Here is a 21,136-nt window from a genome sequence, read left to right on the forward strand (position 1 = left end):
CTCCCCACCATGAAACAATCAAAGTTCGAAAGGGTGTGTCAAAACAACAACAATTTTCTCAATACATAAGTAACTCTGACATCGTCAGAACCCAGTTGTCGAACATCACCAAATTGAAATGAATGTTGATCGTCACGAAATTGAACGAGTGTCGCAGATCACGAAATTGAACGAGTGTTGCACATCACGAAATTGAACGAGTGTTGCACATCACGAAACGAGTGTTGCACATCACGAAATTGAACGAGTGTTGCACATCACGAAATTGAACGATTGAACGAGTGTTGTACATCACGAACATTGAACGAGTGTTGTACATCACGAAATTGAACGAGTGTTGTACATCACGAAATTGAACGAGTGTTGCACATCACGAAATTGAACGAGTGTTGCACATCACGAAATTGAACGAGTGTTGCACATCACGAAATTGAACGAGTGTTGTACATCACGAAATTGAACGAGTGTTGTACATCACGAAATTGAACGACGAACGGTGTTGTACATCACGAAATTGAACGAGTGTTGTACATCACGAAATTGAACGAGTGTTGCACATCACGAAATTGAACGAGTGTTGCACATCACGAAATTGAACAAGTGTTGTACATCACGAAATTGAACGATGAATCTAAATAAACTCAGCTTCAGAGAAGTTATCATAGGTTCTCAACATAGGGACTTCATGCATAACGTTGGCTTTGCTCAGTCAACGATATTGTAACATCACCGATGTCAAATTTGAATGCCTTGTAACGTCGATGTGAAGCGTCGACGTCATCTTGTAGAAATCACGAACACGAGTAGTATCAGTAGTATGTACAGTAATGAAAATAAGTAATACATCACCTGGAATAGCTGCAACGACGAAATCATCAGTTGCTCCAGTGGAAACGAGAGTCAGCGAGTGCAGCCATTGTACCGAGCTCTTTCATAATGTCAATCTCATCAAACGATCTGATGAGAACGAGTGAACGAATGGCGCGTTTGGTGAGTCGAAATGCTTGTTCCTGATGGTTTTTGTACTTGACAGTTGCTTGTCTGATGACATCATCTTTGCCCTTGTGGACACTGTCAATCATCCCATATTGATAGGTGTTGTTGATGTTGGATTCGTGCTTGAGAAATAGCACGATATCTCCTTTTGATGGTTGTCCGTCTGAAGTGAACCACTTCTCCTGTGACAAAAGCTTGGGTACATGAGTTGACAGCCAAACTTCAAAAACCATGCGTCGTCGAAAACATTGTTGGTTGGCATCCAAGATTTTGTTTGGGTGGGTGAATTGTTGTTAGCATCTCTCCTTCAGGGCTTCGCTCATTGTTTCGTCCTAAGCGAAGTCTGTTTGGGGTGAGTAGATCCATCGACTCGAAATCTGAAACTTCATTTCTGATCCCAATAGGTTGATTGTTGATGCAATTGGCAATCTGAGAGGACAAAGTCTCCCATTGAAGCAATGATAAACGTTCATTGGAGATGCTTCGTTCTAATGACTTGTTGATTTCTTGAATTCGTCTTTCCACTTTCCCATGGAAATTATGGCCACCTACTGGACATGAGTTGAATTCGACTTCCACATCTTGATGTAGCTGATTCACAGTATCCTTGAATTTCAGTCTCATATCTTTGCAACCCTTGAGCAATTGACTTCCTTCGTCACAGTAGAGGGTTTTTGGAAAGCCTGCATCACTGGCGAAACGAATGAAGGCTTGTAAGAAAGCAGGTGTAGAATAATCGTCCATGACTTTAATTGAAGTTGACGAGATGTCATTTGATGTAACTCCAGCACGTGAGATAATCGCCACATTAAAGGAATTGAGGTCCGAGTTTAGGACCAAGCACACCAAGATAAAATTATTAATTGGCACTCCCAGGTACAATACTGATTACAAACGAGAATTCGATGACGTCATCCAGAAGATCAAAACTGGTATCGAAATGTCCAAGGAAGCTCAATCAAAGGAAGCAGCAACCCAGAAGACCATTCTCAACCACCAGGAGAAGTCGAAGCTTTTCCAAGTCAACACAACCCTCAGGATTGCAACAGAGCTCGAGTCCGAATGGTGTGAGTCCACCATTCCACAACTGACTGATGACCAACTCTTGAAGCTACAGGATAATCAGAAGGTGTCGGCAAAGAAATTGGAAACTGTGACCCAGAACTACCAAGAAATCCTGAAATACCCTGCTGCATCTGGTGCAATGAAGAAAGCAGTAGAAGAACTTGGTAAGAAATATGATTTTATTATTTTCTAGAAGACTGACTTTCTGAAGGACCTGGAGAAAGAAGTGGATCAAAGGGAGCTCAACACAGAGGGATCTAATCAAGGAGGGAAGCTGAATATCAATTTGGCAAAATTTTCTGGGTACGATTCACCTTTGGACATCTATACCTTCCAAACTGAGTTCGAGAAGCTTTATGTTCGTACTACAACTAAGAGAATGCTACCGGACCTTTTGATTAAAACCATCTATCAGAGCCAGCATTGTCTCTGGTTAAGCATGTTGATAAAATCTCTGAGATCTGGGAACGATTGAAAGCAACTTATGGGGACACCAGATTTCTTTTGGCCAGGAAGGTTGCCAAAATTAGACAATATCTCTCAGCTGGGGAAAACCAAGGACCCTGAGAAGTTGATTGCCGGAATCAGTCAGATCATTAGCCTGATGAGGGATCTCTTAAATTTGGCTTCCAAGCACAACATTGAAAAAAACCTATTTTACGGGGAAGGTTTGGAAAAAATCTATCGTTTAATGGGGAATGCTCGTATGACCCAGTGGCTGCTGAAAGAATCCTGTGAGTTAGAGGCAAATGAGAAAGTCCTATGGAACCAACTTCTACTTTTTCTCGAGAAGGAGCTTAAAGTTGAGCAACAGAGGCTGAGATTCTGTGGGAACAATGAAAAATCACCCCCAGGTTCAAAGGGCGGAAAAGGCTCGTGTGCATTTTTTGGGGAAAAGCAAGAATGCAAGAAATGTTTATTGTGTGGGGCAAAAGGATGGGGAACATGATCATGTTTTTCCACTGGATCAATTGGATCCAAAGTAATCCAATACTTTTCCTGTCGTGCTTTTGCTGAAAAAAAAACACCCTCCCAACGATTCTCGATGTTACGAAGGAAGGGATTTTGCTTCCAATGTCTCTACCCTGGGGCTGACTGGAACAAAGGGAAACATGCCAAAGGGGAATGTCAAGCTGAATTTATATGTCCACACCCTTCACACAATTCTTATCCCAAAAAGAAGCACGTCTTACTCTGTGACGAGCATAAAAATTCCAAGGATAACGAGGAATTACTGGAACGATATAAGGCAAAATGCATGAGAAATCCTAGCTTACCGTCCTTTTCCAGAGAAATTAAATTATCATTTCACGCGAGCAGCGCAATCCTTACCTCTGAAATCCATCAGCCAGTTGCTGAGAAAAATGTCCTGCAACCGAATGTTCCTGTGCAGAACTTTGTAGAATCAAACGTTGCTGATTCAGAGGAAGATATCAAAGATCGTGGAATCTATATGCTCCAACAGATCAAGCTTCATAGCGAACTGTTCAATATATTCTTCGATTCAGGCTGCAGTGATTTCCTGATTACCGAGGATGCAGTTAATCGTCTTGGTTCCAGTGTGCTACAATGCTGTCAAAAGTTCCTGTTTTCCGTTGGAGGACTTGCTGGATCAAAAACAATATCAGATCATGGCTTGTACCGGATTAAATTACCGTTATCTACCGGGAAACATGCGCAGTTATCTGGACTCTGCTTACCGAAACTGACCGATGAATTTCCGCGATATTCACTATATGATGCGGAGAAGAGTCTTTTCGATGCAGCGGGCGCAATAGCGAAAATATTCCCAAAATTACCAAAATCTGCCGGTGGCAAAGTCGATATGATGATCGGCATTTCCTACTTTCGCTATTTCCCAAAACTTATATTCCAATCACCAACGGGTTTATCCATATTCAAATCAGTTTTCAGAGGTTCTGATGGAACCACCGGTGTCCTTGGCGGTCCACATGAATCATTTTCCCGTACTTTCGATGCTCATCTGTCAGCAACTTTCTATACGGAACTCGCCCGTATCCGCGAACTCTCGATTGTGGAATCCCCAACTATCCAAAATTCCACTCCTTTGATTGATCATACAGCTTATCGATCAAACATTCTGAAATCTTTTGTGAATCTGCCGAGAACGCAGGTTCACAGATAACGTATCGTTGTACAACGTGCCGAAATTGCAAAGATTGCAAATCCCATGAATCGATTGAGGCTATTAGCATAAAAGAGGAAGCTGAGCAAGCCATAATTAATTCATCCGTATCGATTGATACAAATACGTGCACGACCACTGCCAGGCTACCGTTAATGTTCGATCCAGTAAAGCGCCTCGCACCCAATAAATCGGTCGCTTTGAAAGTATACAGCCAGCAGATAAAAAAGCTTAACAATCCCACGAATGCCCAAGATAAGTCGGATGTGTTAGAATCAGAAGCAAAGTTGCAGAAACTTGGATTCGTTGATTATGTGAAAAATCTCCCTGCTGATGTCCAAGTTGATCTGAGAAACAATCCTGTCCAAAATTTTATCCCGTGGAGGGCAGTGTGGAAACCCACATCTATCTCAACCCCCTTGCCGTATAGTCTTTGATGCATCTATGGTTACATCATCAGGCTACAGTCTTAATGATATTCTCGCTAAAGGAAAGAATGGTTTGAACAAATTGCAGGAGATCGCCATTCGTTGGTCAAACACACCAAGTTGGTATTCACTCAGATATCAGCAAAATGTACAATACCATTCGGCTCGACCAAAGAGATTGGTGCTTGCAAAGATATATCTGGCATGAGAATCTCGACCCCCACAAAAATCCCTGACGAAAAGGTGATCAAAAAAACACTTATTTATGGAGTGAAGCCAAGTGGGAATCAAGCTGAATATGGGCTTAGAAAGATTGCTGACATGTCGAAAAATGAATTTCCTGAAAACCAGTAGAATCATCAAGAAGGACATATACGTTGATGATTGCATTAGTGGTGCAGCCTCACTCGAAATGGCTAGTCAAAGAGCTGATGATGAAATGGAGTTAATCGTCAATCGTGGTGGTTACAAACTGAAAGGCATTACTTTATCCGGTGAGAATCCAAATGAGAACTTGTCTGATGATGGCAAGTCACTGGTTGTTGCTGGACTCAAATGGTTTCCAAAAGACGATGTGATATTGTTGAACATTGGAGAATTGAATTTTGCCAAACGCAAACGTGGGAGGAAACCACCTGTCAGTGATAATTCAATTCCAGAACGATTAACCAAACGCCATTGTGCCTCCAAGGTAGGAGAGATATACGACCTTCTTGGAAAGATGACGCCAATTTCAGCAGGATTCAAATTAGACCTTCATGACTTAGTCATCCACAAGCTTGACTGGGATGATGCCATTCCAAAGGAGCTGAGACCAACTTGGATAAACAACTTCCAAATGATGCAAGAGATGAAAACAGTTTACTTCAAGAGATGTGTTGTACCTGAGGATGCCGAATCATTATCGATTGAAACGATTGACACAGGTGATGCCAGTTCAAGTATTGCCTGCTCAGCCATCTATTCAAGGATCAAAAGGCGTAGTGGTGATTACTGCTGTCAACTTCTGTTTGCCAGGTCAAAAATCCTTCCTGATCATACCTCCCAACCAAGAGCTGAGATGATTGCAGCTCTACTCAACATTCACACCAGTGAGGTCGTAAAGAGATCACTTGGAGATCTTCATAAGTCGTCTATGAAAATTTGTGACAGCCAAGTTGACTGCACTGGATTGGCAANTTTACCGTACTTAAACACCTGAAAATTTTGAACTATGGGATTAAAGTAATTTGGACAAATAAATACGATCTCTTTTAGTAGGTTTCTAATCGCCACCAACCTCAAATGTTCAGCTCCTTTATTAGGGGCTGTTTATATTGAGGCGGGCTGGACAGGCTGAGTGAGGTGGGATGGATTTTTGAACGTTTCGTCACAGTTTTGACGAAACAAATGACTAGAAATAGATCACGTGACGTTCGAAAACCCATCCCACCTCGACTAGCGGATGGGTCAGCCCGTCTCCCCCTCGTAAAAATTCTTGATAAGATCTGAAAAGATCGTTGAAGATCTTTCAAGATCTTTAACAAGTAAGAATCTTATAAAATCTTTGTAAGATCTTACAACGATTCTTAGGCAATCTTGAAAATTTCTTCCAACAAAAAGATCTTTAAAGATCTTGTTAAGAAATCGTTAAGAATTGTCAAGATTCTTCCCGCATATTTATAGTAAGGATAATTATTATTTCTTATTAAGTTCTTAAGTAGAATCTTACGAAATCTTGAGCCATAAAATATTTTAAGATTCTTTGCGTAACTTGTAAAGTTTTTATAAAGAGACTTTCCAAATCTTAACTAACTATTATGTGCAAAGAAGCTTTAAGATTCTTAGTGGTACTAATGAAATAGTTGATTAATGACGAGGTCATCAGTTGAATGCTGTCACTCGAGCGAAGCTTTCGGCCCTTATTCAATAACTGAACGGGGATAGTAGTAAACTTCCGTCAGCGACCGTAGTGCAGTGGTAGAGCATCCGTCTACGGTGCGCAAGGTTGTGGGTTCAACCACCGGCCGGGTCACACCAAAGATTCCTAAAATGGTACTTGATGCCTCTCTGCTTGATGCTCAGCAAGTAAGTGGAGCAATCCCTCCCCTACCTTCAGGTAGATAGCTATCGAAAGTGGAGCCTGCAGGTCACCTTCGACTTACTTTTACTTAAGATTCCGTCAAGATCTTGAATCACTGTAAGGGACAAGAATCTTATTCAAAACTTATAAAAGAGTCTTATCAGATCGTTAAAGATCTTGAAAGATCTTGGCACGTTCGTAGTAAGAAACTGAAAAAGAATAAGCAAAGTTTCTTGATAATATCTTTTCAAGAACTTTTCAAGAATTTTTACTAGGGCCATACGAACAACCACTTAGTCATTTGTAAGTTTATCGACCGCCGGAGGCGGGTTTCCCACATTGGTTTTCTAATCTCGTTTTGGTTGGGCTCACTACTTTGACGGCCATTATTCTTTGATTTCGCTTGACTCGATCAATTTAGTACTCGCCGTATACATTTTTTCGTTTCAAAATGAATAATCGGGTCTCGTGTTATTTGAAATAATATTCGATTTTCTGCCGGCGGTCGTTTTAGTGTGATTTCATCGCTGTGACCTAGTTTTACTAATTAAGGCAGAAGCTTTGAATTTACATTTTAGAATTTAGGAAATTTTAAATAAAGGATGTTGCATTTGCAAAGGCGATTTGTCACCTCAAGAACGACATGTATACCGAGCCTTAAAAAGACATTCACTAAAGCCCTATCTACACGTACAGAGTTTACGCATCGAACTGAAGAGAATGTGATTCGTGGAAATAAATCCTTGGAATATCCAGTCGAAGATTGCTTCACTTTTTTCAGCAAACGTTTTGAACAATTTGGCGAGCGCGTTGCTATGGTAAGAGACGTGTTTGTTTTGATTTATTTGCAGACTCGGAATTTTTTCAGTGTATGTTTAGGGTAATTTGATGACCGTGTTGCGATGGTAAGAAACTTTTTCATTGATTAGTTTTTGGCAGACTCGAAAAAGTTATTGATTATACTGTATTAAGTATTGGTAAATTTGATCCTCTTAATTTTTTCTAAGCAAATTTTGTCATCGGTGCAAATCAAAAGTTTTCTTCGGGAGGAATGATATCGCAGATGAACGACCAGTGCACCCCTTTAAAAAGAGTTCCAAACGGCATGGTTGAGCCTCGTCTTGATGAAGAAAATTATATTTTTTGTCATTTTCAGGTTGATGGTGTAACAGGTGTTGAATTAATTTTTTCTCAACTAGTTCAGAATTCTCGAAAACTGGGTTCGTATTTTCATGAAAAGAATTTCAAATTGAGAGATCGGGTTTCAATTTTTCTTCCAACGTGTACGGAATACTCTTACTCTATGCTTGGGGCGTTTGCAAACGGCATGGCGGTCACAACTATACACCCCACCTTCACCGCCCATGAGATGCATAATCAAATCAAAACATCAACGCCCAAAGTTGTGATCACAAATGCACATTTATTAGATACCGCCCGTCAAGCTTCAGAAAACAGTTCCATAGAAACAATAATATGTTTAGACGATACGTCAATCTCCGACAGCGGCGTCGTCAACATGTCGGATATCTTACAAAACGGCGACGAAAATTTCTCAGCTGATCTGTCAGCTATCGATCCTGAAAAAGACATTGCTTTTATCTTATACTCAAGCGGCACAACAGGGCTCCCGAAAGGCGTCATGATCAGTCATTTTAGTATGATAAATTGTTTGCTCCAGGTCCGGGAGTTTTTTGGAGAAAACATGCCGGATAACGTATTAGCGGTCATCCCGGTATATCACATGTACGGAATGGTACTTTTTCTCTTTGTTAACCCTTACCATGGCAACAGGGTATATACATTACCGAGTTTTGATCCAGTTCAGTTCTTATCAAGCATACAGAATTATAAGGTATTTTTTTTGTCATAAAGTGTGCCTACAATCTTGTTGTTTTCTTCTGACGTTGATAAAGACTATTCTCAGACGTTACAGTTTTGTATCGTTCCGAAACGAAACGGTTTTGAAACTAGTGTGCACGTCAAAATTCGAAACATCAAAAAAGAAGACGTTACAAAGTAAAACAGATCGAAACAGCTTCGCTCCACTATTTTCATCGGAACGGAACTAGTCCGTTTTCTTGCTCCGAAACGTTCCGGAACTAATATGAACACTCTCGATCCGTAACAGAAACCATACCGGAACGATACGAAACAGTAACGTCTGAACATGGATAAAATCTAATTCTGGTGATGTTCCAATCAGATCCAAAGATTTGCATCATCGATCACAAGATAGGGCATCTCCTCATTCTAAACTTACACAAATTGACATACTGGAATCATTTATAGGTCAGCATTGATCACCACTATTTTAGAGGGGAACCTTTGAATCGAACATCACTTTTAAACTAACTCCAGACCATGTCGAGTGAGTAAACGCAATTATCGATGAAACCCAAATTCTCAAGGGAAAGTAATTACGAACTTGTTGCTCTCCATGGGAGAGCCTCGATAAAAATTTAATGACTTTCATTTGGAGATCAAGTTAATGACCATACGATGGAGAAAGCTATTAATTTTTTGTAGGCGTTAGATTCTTTTTATACTTTAGAACGGAATCTTTTTTGCAACTTTTGAGATAAGGTTGTTGAGAGTTGACGATGTCAACATTTTTTGTCTTTGATTTTATGTTTGATGAACAATATTGATAACTTTTCACTGTCACCTTGAAATTGTGGTGTAGTGTTCTTGAGACGTTTTATACACAGCATTTATGCAGTCGCACGCTGGTAAGATAATATTTCATTTTATTAAGTTTGATATTTTTGCCCTATTTTCTAGACTTAGAATATTTGGCTTGTCAAACAATATTTTCTATTTTCACTGAGATTTGTGAATATTATTTTATCAGATTGAGGACAATTCTTGATTTGATTTTGTACAAATTTTGATAAGATTTGTGACCAAAGAATTTTCTTTTGTTCTTAGTTTGAACGCACTGTTACAAACACGTCACGTACTGACTCGTCTCAATTCGCTGTTCCCACAACATTCAAACAGCAGACCGTATGATATAAATGAACAAAAGAGCAGCCGCTAAACGAATCGATTATAGCGCCCTGCATAACACAGGCAAACGTGTGCCCTTAACCGAACCGTCAACTATGGCAGACGAAAAACAAGAAGATGGCAAACAACCCATCGACCCGGTGGACTTATTCGTTGAAGTGGAAGTCCTGAAAGATGATATTGGAGATTTTGTGGACGAGATGTCATTTGATGTAACTCCAGCACGTGAGATAATCGCCACATTAAAGGAATTGAGGTCCGAGTTTAGGACCAAGCACACCAAGATAAAATTATTAATTGGCACTCCCAGGTACAATACTGATTACAAACGAGAATTCGATGACGTCATCCAGAAGATCAAAACTGGTATCGAAATGTCCAAGGAAGCTCAATCAAAGGAAGCAGCAACCCAGAAGACCATTCTCAACCACCAGGAGAAGTCGAAGCTTTTCCAAGTCAACACAACCCTCAGGATTGCAACAGAGCTCGAGTCCGAATGGTGTGAGTCCACCATTCCACAACTGACTGATGACCAACTCTTGAAGCTACAGGATAACCAGAAGGTGTCGGCAAAGAAATTGGAAACTGTGACCCAGAACTACCAAGAAATCCTGAAATACCCTGCTGCATCTGGTGCAATGAAGAAAGCAGTAGAAGAACTTGGTAAGAAATATGATTTTATTATTTCTAAGAAGACTGACTTTCTGAAGGACCTGGAGAAAGAAGTGGATCAAAGGGAGCTCAACAAGAGGGATCTAATCAAGGAGGGGAAGCTGAATATCAATTTGGCAAAATTTTCTGGGTACGATTCACCTTTGGACATCTATACCTTCCAAACTGAGTTCGAGAAGCTTTATGTTCGTACTACAACTAAGAGAATGCTACCGGACCTTTTGATTAATAACCATCTATCAGAGCCAGCATTGTCTCTGGTTAAGCATGTTGATAAAATCTCTGAGATCTGGGAACGATTGAAAGCAACTTATGGGGACACCAGATTTCTTTTGGCCAGGAAGGTTGCCAAATTAGACAATATCTCTCAGCTGGGGAAAACCAAGGACCCTGAGAAGTTGATTGCCGGAATCAGTCAGATCATTAGCCTGATGAGGGATCTCTTAAATTTGGCTTCCAAGCACAACATTGAAAAAAACCTATTTTACGGGGAAGGTTTGGAAAAAATCTATCGTTTAATGGGGAATGCTCGTATGACCCAGTGGCTGAAGGAATCCTGTGAGTTAGAGGCAAATGAGAAAGTCCTATGGAACCAACTTCTACTTTTTCTCGAGAAGGAGCTTAAAGTTGAGCAACAGAGGCTGAGATTCTGTGGGAACAATGAAAAATCACCCCCAGGTCCAAAGGGCGGAAAAGGCTCGTGTGCATTTTTTGGGGAAAAGCAAGAATGCAAGAAATGTTTATTGTGTGGGGCAAAGGATGGGGAACATGATCATGTTTCCACTGGATCAATTGGATCCAAAGTAATCCAATACTTTTCCTGTCGTGCTTTTGCTGAAAAAACACCCTCCCAACGATTCTCGATGTTACGAAGGAAGGGATTTTGCTTCCAATGTCTCTACCCTGGGGCTGACTGGAACAAAGGGAAACATGCCAAAGGGGAATGTCAAGCTGAATTTATATGTCCACACCCTTCACACAATTCTTATCCCAAAAAGAAGCACGTCTTACTCTGTGACGAGCATAAAAATTCCAAGGATAACGAGGAATTACTGGAACGATATAAGGCAAAATGCATGAGAAATCCTAGCTTACCGTCCTTTTCCAGAGAAATTAAATTATCATTTCACGCGAGCAGCGCAATCCTTACCTCTGAAATCCATCAGCCAGTTGCTGAGAAAAATGTCCTGCAACCGAATGTTCCTGTGCAGAACTTTGTAGAATCAAACGTTGCTGATTCAGAGGAAGATATCAAAGATCGTGGAATCTATATGCTCCAACAGATCAAGCTTCATAGCGAACTGTTCAACATATTCTTCGATTCAGGCTGCAGTGATTTCCTGATTACCGAGGATGCAGTTAATCGTCTTGGTTCCAGTGCTACAATGCTGTCAAAAGTTCCTGTTTCCGTTGGAGGACTTGCTGGATCAAAAACAATATCAGATCATGGCTTGTACCGGATTAAATTACCGTTATCTACCGGGAAACATGCGCAGTTATCCGGACTCTGCTTACCGAAACTGACCGATGAATTTCCGCGATATTCACTATGTGATGCGGAGAAGAGTCTTTTCGATGCAGCGGGCGCAATAGCGAAAATATTCCCAAAATTACCAAAATCTGCCGGTGGCAAAGTCGATATGATGATCGGCATTTCCTACTTTCGCTATTTCCCAAAACTTATATTCCAATCACCAACGGGTTTATCCATATTCAAATCAGTTTTCAGAGGTTCTGATGGAACCACCGGTGTCCTTGGCGGTCCACATGAATCATTTTCCCGTACTTTCGATGCTCATCTGTCAGCAACTTTCTATACGGAACTCGCCCGTATCCGCGAACTCTCGATTGTGGAATCCCCAACTATCCAAAATTCCACTCCTTTGATTGATCATACAGCTTATCGATCAAACATTCTGAAATCTTTTGAATCTGCCGAGAACGCAGGTTCACAGATAACGTATCGTTGTACAACGTGCCGAAATTGCAAAGATTGCAAATCCCATGAATCGATTGAGGCTATTAGCATAAAAGAGGAAGCTGAGCAAGCCATAATTAATTCATCCGTATCGATTGATACAAATACGTGCACGACCACTGCCAGGCTACCGTTAATGTTCGATCCAGTAAAGCGCCTCGCACCCAATAAATCGGTCGCTTTGAAAGTATACAGCCAGCAGATAAAAAAGCTTAACAATCCCACGAATGCCCAAGATAAGTCGGATGTGTTAGAATCAGAAGCAAAGTTGCAGAAACTTGGATTCGTTGATTATGTGAAAAATCTCCCTGCTGATGTCCAAGTTGATCTGAGAAACAATCCTGTCCAAAATTTTATCCCGTGGAGGGCAGTGTGGAAACCCACATCTATCTCAACCCCTTGCCGTATAGTCTTTGATGCATCTATGGTTACATCATCAGGCTACAGTCTTAATGATATTCTCGCTAAAGGAAAGAATGGTTTGAACAAATTGCAGGAGATCGCCATTCGTTGGTCAACACACCAAGTTGGTATTCACTCAGATATCAGCAAAATGTACAATACCATTCGGCTCGACCAAAGAGATTGGTGCTTGCAAAGATATATCTGGCATGAGAATCTCGACCCCACAAAAATCCCTGACGAAAAGGTGATCAAAACACTTATTTATGGAGTGAAGCCAAGTGGGAATCAAGCTGAATATGGGCTTAGAAAGATTGCTGACATGTCGAAAAATGAATTTCCTGAAACCAGTAGAATCATCAAGAAGGACATATACGTTGATGATTGCATTAGTGGTGCAGCCTCACTCGAAATGGCTAGTCAAAGAGCTGATGAAATGGAGTTAATCGTCAATCGTGGTGGTTACAAACTGAAAGGCATTACTTTATCCGGTGAGAATCCAAATGAGAACTTGTCTGATGATGGCAAGTCACTGGTTGTTGCTGGACTCAAATGGTTTCCAAAAGACGATGTGATATTGTTGAACATTGGAGAATTGAATTTTGCCAAACGCAAACGTGGGAGGAAACCACCTGTCAGTGATAATTCAATTCCAGAACGATTAACCAAACGCCATTGTGCCTCCAAGGTAGGAGAGATATACGACCTTCTTGGAAAGATGACGCCAATTTCAGCAGGATTCAAATTAGACCTTCATGACTTAGTCATCCACAAGCTTGACTGGGATGATGCTATTCCAAAGGAGCTGAGACCAACTTGGATAAACAACTTCCAAATGATGCAAGAGATGAAAACAGTTTACTTCAAGAGATGTGTTGTACCTGAGGATGCCGAATCATTATCAATTGAAACAATTGACACAGGTGATGCCAGTTCAAGTATTGCCTGCTCAGCCATCTATTCAAGGATCAAAAGGCGTAGTGGTGATTACTGCTGTCAACTTCTGTTTGCCAGGTCAAAAATCCTTCCTGATCATACCTCCCAACCAAGAGCTGAGATGATTGCAGCTCTACTCAACATTCACACCAGTGAGGTCGTAAAGAGATCACTTGGAGATCTTCATAAGTCGTCTATGAAACTTTGTGACAGCCAAGTTGTACTGCACTGGATTGGCAATGATAAAAAACCACTCAAACAATGGGTTAGGGACAGAGTGATTGAGATTCGTCGTTTCTCCCAACCATCTGACTGGTACTATGTATCATCCAAGAACATGATTGCTGACTTGGGAACCAGAAGAGGATGCTCAATTGAGGATATATCAATGGATTCTGATTGGATTAACGGATATGAATGGATGTCGAAAGATCAATCTGAATTTCCAGTCACTCCAATCAACAGCTTGAAGCTTGATGCATCCCAGATAACAGAAGCTAACAAAGAAACATATCCTCAGGAATCAACGTTCTTGAGTAACCAATCAGTACCTTCTGAAGTTAAGAAACACTTCGATTTTTTACAGTATATCATTGATCCAAACAAACACTCATACAGCAAAGTAATCAGGCTAATGACAATGGTTATGAAGTTCATCCGCAAGATCCTTTCATGTAAAGTTAATCCTTCCAAACTGAAGTCCCACCCATGGTGCAAAGTTGTATCGACATCTGACACTGACAAAGCCAAATCTTACTACTTCAAGAAATGCACGGCAGAGATTCAACACTTTCTGCCAAAGAAAAAGTATGAGAAGATTTCAAGGATGAAAGATGGAGTTCTCATTTACACCGGAAGAGTCTTAACATGTGATGACATCACTGTTACCGGAAGATTTACAAAGGCAATGAAAGATCTCTCATCCACAAGCTTCTGCGTCCCCTTGGTTGATAAACACTCACCTGTTGCATACGCCATTGTTAATGACGTACACTGGAATGACCAGAATGCTTCTCATCGGGGAATAGAAACAACTTTGAGAGCCGTACTCAGACATGCTTTACATATTGGAAGTTAGATCAATCATCAAAGCTATCAAACGATCGTGTCCTAGATGCAGGTACCTTTAGAAGAAAACTATCGAAGTTGCTATGGGTCCAATTCCAAGCTCAAGACTCACTGTTGCTCCTGCGTTTTACATGTGTCAAGTTGATCTATCGGGTCCATACAAAGCATTCTCTCCACACAACAAACGAGCCACGATCAAAATCTGGCTTGTAGTATTTTGCTGCTCAACTACCTCGTCAACTTCAATTAAAGTCATGGACGATTATTCTACACCTGCTTTCTTACAAGCCTTCATTCGTTTCGCCAGTGATGCAGGCTTTCCAAAAACCCTCTACTGTGACGAAGGAAGTCAATTGCTCAAGGGTTGCAAAGATATGAGACTGAAATTCAAGGATACTGTGAAAGTCGAATTCAACTCATGTCCAGTAGGTGGCCATAATTTCCATGGGAAAGTGGAAAGACGAATTCAAGAAATCAACAAGTCATTAGAACGAAGCATCTCCAATGAACGTTTATCATTGCTTCAATGGGAGACTTTGTCCTCTCAGATTGCAAATTGCATCAACAATCAACCTATTGGGATCAGAAATGAAGTTTCAGATTTCGAGTCGATGGATCTACTCACCCCAAACAGACTTCGCTTAGGACGAAACAATGAGCGAAGCCCTGAAGGAGAGATGCTAACAACAATTCACCCAAACAAAATCTTGGATGCCAACCAACAATGTTTCGACGCATGGTTTGAAGTTTGGCTGTCAACTCATGTACCCAAGCTTTTGTCACAGGAGAAGTGGTTCACTTCAGACGGACAACCATCAAAAGGAGATATCGTGCTATTTCTCAAGCACGAATCCAACATCAACAACACCTATCAATATGGGATGATTGACAGTGTCCACAAGGGCAAAGATGATGTCATCAGACAAGCAACTGTCAAGTACAAAAACCATCAGGAACAAGCATTTCGACTCACCAAACGCGCCATTCGTTCACTCGTTCTCATCAGATCGTTTGATGAGATTGACATTATGAAAGAGCTCGGTACAATGGCTGCACTCGCTGACTCTCGTTTCCACTGGAGCAACTGATGATTTCGTCGTTGCAGCTATTCCAGGTGATGTATTACGAAAGTAATTACGAACTTGTTGCTCTCCATGGGAGAGCCTCGATAAAAATTTAATGACTTTCATTTGGAGATCAAGTTAATGACCATACGATGGAGAAAGCTATTAATTTTTTGTAGGCGTTAGATTCTTTTTATACTTTAGAACGGAATCTTTTTTGCAACTTTAGAGATAAGGTTGTTGAGAGTTGACGATGTCAACATTTTTTGTCTTTGATTTCATGTTTGATGAACAATATTGATAACTTTTCACTGTCACCTTGAAATTGTGGTGTAGTGTTCTTGAGACGTTTTATACACAGCATTTATGCAGTCGCACGCTGGTAAGATAATATTTCATTTTATTAAGTTTGATATTTTTGCCCTATTTTCTAGACTTAGAATACTTGGCTTGTCAAACAATATTTTCTATTTTCACTGAGATTTGTGAATATTTATTTTATCAGATTGAGGACAATTCTTGATTTGATTTTGTACAAGTTTTGATAAGATTTGTGACCAAAGAATTTTCTTTTGTTCTTAGTTTGAACGCACTGTTACAAACACGTCACGTACTGACTCGTCTCAATTCGCTGTTCCCACAACATTCAAACAGCAGACCGTATGATATAAATGAACAAAAGAGCAGCCGCTAAACGAATCGATTATAGCGCCCTGCATAACACAGGCAAACGTGTGCCCTTAACCGAACCGTCAACTATGGCAGACGAAAAACAAGAAGATGGCAAACAACCATCGACCCGGTGGACTTATTCGTTGAAGTGGAAGTCCTGAAAGATGATATTGGAGATTTTGTGGACGAGATGTCATTTGATGTAACTCCAGCACGTGAGATAATTGCCACATTAAAGGAATTGAGGTCCGAGTTTAGGACCAAGCACACCAAGATAAAATTATTAATTGGCACTCCCAGGTACAATACTGATTACAAACGAGAATTCGATGACGTCATCCAGAAGATCAAAACTGGTATCGAAATGTCCAAGGAAGCTCAATCAAAGGAAGCAGCAACCCAGAAGACCATTCTCAACCACCAGGAGAAGTCGAAGCTTTTCCAAGTCAACACAACCCTCAGGATTGCAACAGAGCTCGAGTCCGAATGGTGTGAGTCCACCATTCCACAACTGACTGATGACCAACTCTTGAAGCTACAGGATAACCAGAAGGTGTCGGCAAAGAAATTGGAAACTGTGACCCAGAACTACCAAGAAATCCTGAAATACCCTGCTGCATCTGGTGCAATGAAGAAAGCAGTAGAAGAACTTGGTAAGAAATATGATTTTATTATTTCTAAGAAGACTGACTTTCTGAAGGACCTGGAGAAAGAAGTGGATCAAAGGGAGCTCAACAAGAGGGATCTAATCAAGGAGGGGAAGCTGAATATCAATTTGGCAAAATTTTCTGGGTACGATTCACCTTTGGACATCTATACCTTCCAAACTGAGTTCGAGAAGCTTTATGTTCGTACTACAACTAAGAGAATGCTACCGGACCTTTTGATTAATAACCATCTATCAGAGCCAGCATTGTCTCTGGTTAAGCATGTTGATAAAATCTCTGAGATCTGGGAACGATTGAAAGCAACTTATGGGGACACCAGATTTCTTTTGGCCAGGAAGGTTGCCAAATTAGACAATATCTCTCAGCTGGGGAAAACCAAGGACCCTGAGAAGTTGATTGCCGGAATCAGTCAGATCATTAGCCTGATGAGGGATCTCTTAAATTTGGCTTCCAAGCACAACATTGAAAAAACCTATTTTACGGGGAAGGTTTGGAAAAAATCTATCGTTTAATGGGGAATGCTCGTATGACCCAGTGGCTGAAGGAATCCTGTGAGTTAGAGGCAAATGAGAAAGTCCTATGGAACCAACTTCTACTTTTCTCGAGAAGGAGCTTAAAGTTGAGCAACAGAGGCTGAGATTCTGTGGGAACAATGAAAAATCACCCCCAGGTCCAAAGGGCGGAAAAGGCTCGTGTGCATTTTTTGGGGAAAAGCAAGAATGCAAGAAATGTTTATTGTGTGGGGCAAAGGATGGGGAACATGATCATGTTTCCACTGGATCAATTGGATCCAAAGTAATCCAATACTTTTCCTGTCGTGCTTTTGCTGAAAAAACACCCTCCCAACGATTCTCGATGTTACGAAGGAAGGGATTTTGCTTCCAATGTCTCTACCCTGGGGCTGACTGGAACAAAGGGAAACATGCCAAAGGGGAATGTCAAGCTGAATTTATATGTCCACACCCTTCACACAATTCTTATCCCAAGAAGAAGCACGTCTTACTCTGTGACGAGCATAAAAATTCCAAGGATAACGAGGAATTACTGGAACGATATAAGGCAAAATGCATGAGAAATCCTAGCTTACCGTCCTTTTCCAGAGAAATTAAATTATCCTTTCACGCGAGCAGCGCAATCCTTACCTCTGAAATCCATCAGCCAGTTGCTGAGAAAAATGTCCTGCAACCGAATGTTCCTGTGCAGAACTTTGTAGAATCAAACGTTGCTGATTCAGAGGAAGATATCAAAGATCGTGGAATCTATATGCTCCAACAGATCAAGCTTCATAGCGAACTGTTCAACATATTCTTCGATTCAGGCTGCAGTGATTTCCTGATTACCGAGGATGCAGTTAATCGTCTTGGTTCCAGTGCTACAATGCTGTCAAAAGTTCCTGTTTCCGTTGGAGGACTTGCTGGATCAAAAACAATATCAGATCATGGCTTGTACCGGATTAAATTACCGTTATCTACCGGGAAACATGCGCAGTTATCCGGACTCTGCTTACCGAAACTGACCGATGAATTTCCGCGATATTCACTATGTGATGCGGAGAAGAGTCTTTTCGATGCAGCGGGCGCAATAGCGAAAATATTCCCAAAATTACCAAAATCTGCCGGTGGCAAAGTCGATATGATGATCGGCATTTCCTACTTTCGCTATTTCCCAAAACTTATATTCCAATCACCAACGGGTTTATCCATATTCAAATCAGTTTTCAGAGGTTCTGATGGAACCACCGGTGTCCTTGGCGGTCCACATGAATCATTTTCCCGTACTTTCGATGCTCATCTGTCAGCAACTTTCTATACGGAACTCGCCCGTATCCGCGAACTCTCGATTGTGGAATCCCCAACTATCCAAAATTCCACTCCTTTGATTGATCATACAGCTTATCGATCAAACATTCTGAAATCTTTTGAATCTGCCGAGAACGCAGGTTCGCAGATAACGTATCGTTGTACAACGTGCCGAAATTGCAAAGATTGCAAATCCCATGAATCGATTGAGGCTATTAGCATAAAAGAGGAAGCTGAGCAAGCCATAATTAACTCATCCGTATCGATTGATACAAATACGTGCACGACCACTGCCAGGCTACCGTTAATGTTCGATCCAGTAAAGCGCCTCGCACCCAATAAATCGGTCGCTTTGAAAGTATACAGCCAGCAGATAAAAAAGCTTAACAATCCCACGAATGCCCAAGATAAGTCGGATGTGTTAGAATCAGAAGCAAAGTTGCAGAAACTTGGATTCGTTGATTATGTGAAAAATCTCCCTGCTGATGTCCAAGTTGATCTGAGAAACAATCCTGTCCAAAATTTTATCCCGTGGAGGGCAGTGTGGAAACCCACATCTATCTCAACCCCTTGCCGTATAGTCTTTGATGCATCTATGGTTACATCATCAGGCTACAGTCTTAATGATATTCTCGCTAAAGGAAAGAATGGTTTGAACAAATTGCAGGAGATCGCCATTCGTTGGTCAACACACCAAGTTGGTATTCACTCAGATATCAGCAAAATGTACAATACCATTCGGCTCGACCAAAGAGATTGGTGCTTGCAAAGATATATCTGGCATGAGAATCTCGACCCCACAAAAATCCCTGACGAAAAGGTGATCAAAACACTTATTTATGGAGTGAAGCCAAGTGGGAATCAAGCTGAATATGGGCTTAGAAAGATTGCTGACATGTCGAAAAATGAATTTCCTGAAACCAGTAGAATCATCAAGAAGGACATATACGTTGATGATTGCATTAGTGGTGCAGCCTCACTCGAAATGGCTAGTCAAAGAGCTGATGAAATGGAATTAATCGTCAATCGTGGTGGTTACAAACTGAAAGGCATTACTTTATCCGGTGAGAATCCAAATGAGAACTTGTCTGATGATGGCAAGTCACTGGTTGTTGCTGGACTCAAATGGTTTCCAAAAGACGATGTGATATTGTTGAACATTGGAGAATTGAATTTTGCCAAACGCAAACGTGGGAGGAAACCACCTGTCAGTGATAATTCAATTCCAGAACGATTAACCAAACGCCATTGTGCCTCCAAGGTAGGAGAGATATACGACCTTCTTGGAAAGATGACGCCAATTTCAGCAGGATTCAAATTAGACCTTCATGACTTAGTCATCCACAAGCTTGACTGGGATGATGCTATTCCAAAGGAGCTGAGACCAACTTGGATAAACAACTTCCAAATGATGCAAGAGATGAAACAGTTTACTTCAAGAGATGTGTTGTACCTGAGGATGCCGAATCATTATCGATTGAAACAATTGACACAGGTGATGCCAGTTCAAGTATTGCCTGCTCAGCCATCTATTCAAGGATCAAAAGGCGTAGTGGTGATTACTGCTGTCAACTTCTGTTTGCCAGGTCAAAAATCCTTCCTGATCATACCTCCCAACCAAGAGCTGAGATGATTGCAGCTCTACTCAACATTCACACCAGTGAGGTCGTAAAGAGATCACTTGGAGATCTTCATAAGTCGTCTATGAAACTTTGTGACAGCCAAGTTGTACTGCACTGGATTGGCAATGATAAAAAACCACTCAAAACAATGGGTTAGGGACAGAGTGATTGAGATTCGTCGTTTCTCCCAACCATCTGACTGGTACTATGTATCATCCAAGAACATGATTGCTGACTTGGGAACCAGAAGAGGATGCTCAATTGAGGATATATCAATGGATTCTGATTGGATTAACGGATATGAATGGATGTCGAAAGATCAATCTGAATTTCCAGTCACTCCAATCAACAGCTTGAAGCTTGATGCATCCCAGATAACAGAAGCTAACAAAGAAACATATCCTCAGGAATCAACGTTCTTGAGTAACCAATCAGTACCTTCTGAAGTTAAGAAACACTTCGATTTTTTACAGTATATCATTGATCCAAACAAACACTCATACAGCAAAGTAATCAGGCTAATGACAATGGTTATGAAGTTCATCC

The 21,136-nt window shown here is 41.0% G+C and overlaps 2 protein-coding genes and 1 pseudogene across 2 annotated transcripts; all 3 read left to right on the top strand.

Moving 5' to 3' along the window:
• The first annotated feature begins 8,004 nt into the window (after positions 1-8,004).
• LOC136812497 (probable 4-coumarate--CoA ligase 1) lies at positions 8,005-8,869 on the top strand (annotated as a pseudogene).
• A 217-nt stretch (positions 8,870-9,086) lies between these two features.
• LOC136812494 (uncharacterized) lies at positions 9,087-14,775 on the top strand. The gene is made up of 2 exons (XM_067068994.1): positions 9,087-9,429; positions 9,629-14,775. Exon 2 carries the CDS (start codon positions 9,718-9,720, stop codon positions 14,773-14,775), a length of 5,058 nt encoding a protein of 1,685 aa, XP_066925095.1. The 5' UTR covers positions 9,087-9,429; positions 9,629-9,717.
• A 73-nt stretch (positions 14,776-14,848) lies between these two features.
• LOC136812495 (uncharacterized) lies at positions 14,849-15,853 on the top strand. The gene has a single exon (XM_067068995.1). The coding sequence runs from the start codon at positions 14,849-14,851 to the stop codon at positions 15,851-15,853; it is 1,005 nt and encodes a 334-aa protein (XP_066925096.1).
• Positions 15,854-21,136: the final 5,283 nt, after the last annotated feature.

The sequence above is a fragment of the Clytia hemisphaerica genome, unplaced genomic scaffold (assembly GCF_902728285.1).
Source record: "Clytia hemisphaerica strain Z4C2 unplaced genomic scaffold, Clytia hemisphaerica genome assembly, whole genome shotgun sequence".
NCBI lineage: Eukaryota > Metazoa > Cnidaria > Hydrozoa > Leptothecata > Clytiidae > Clytia > Clytia hemisphaerica.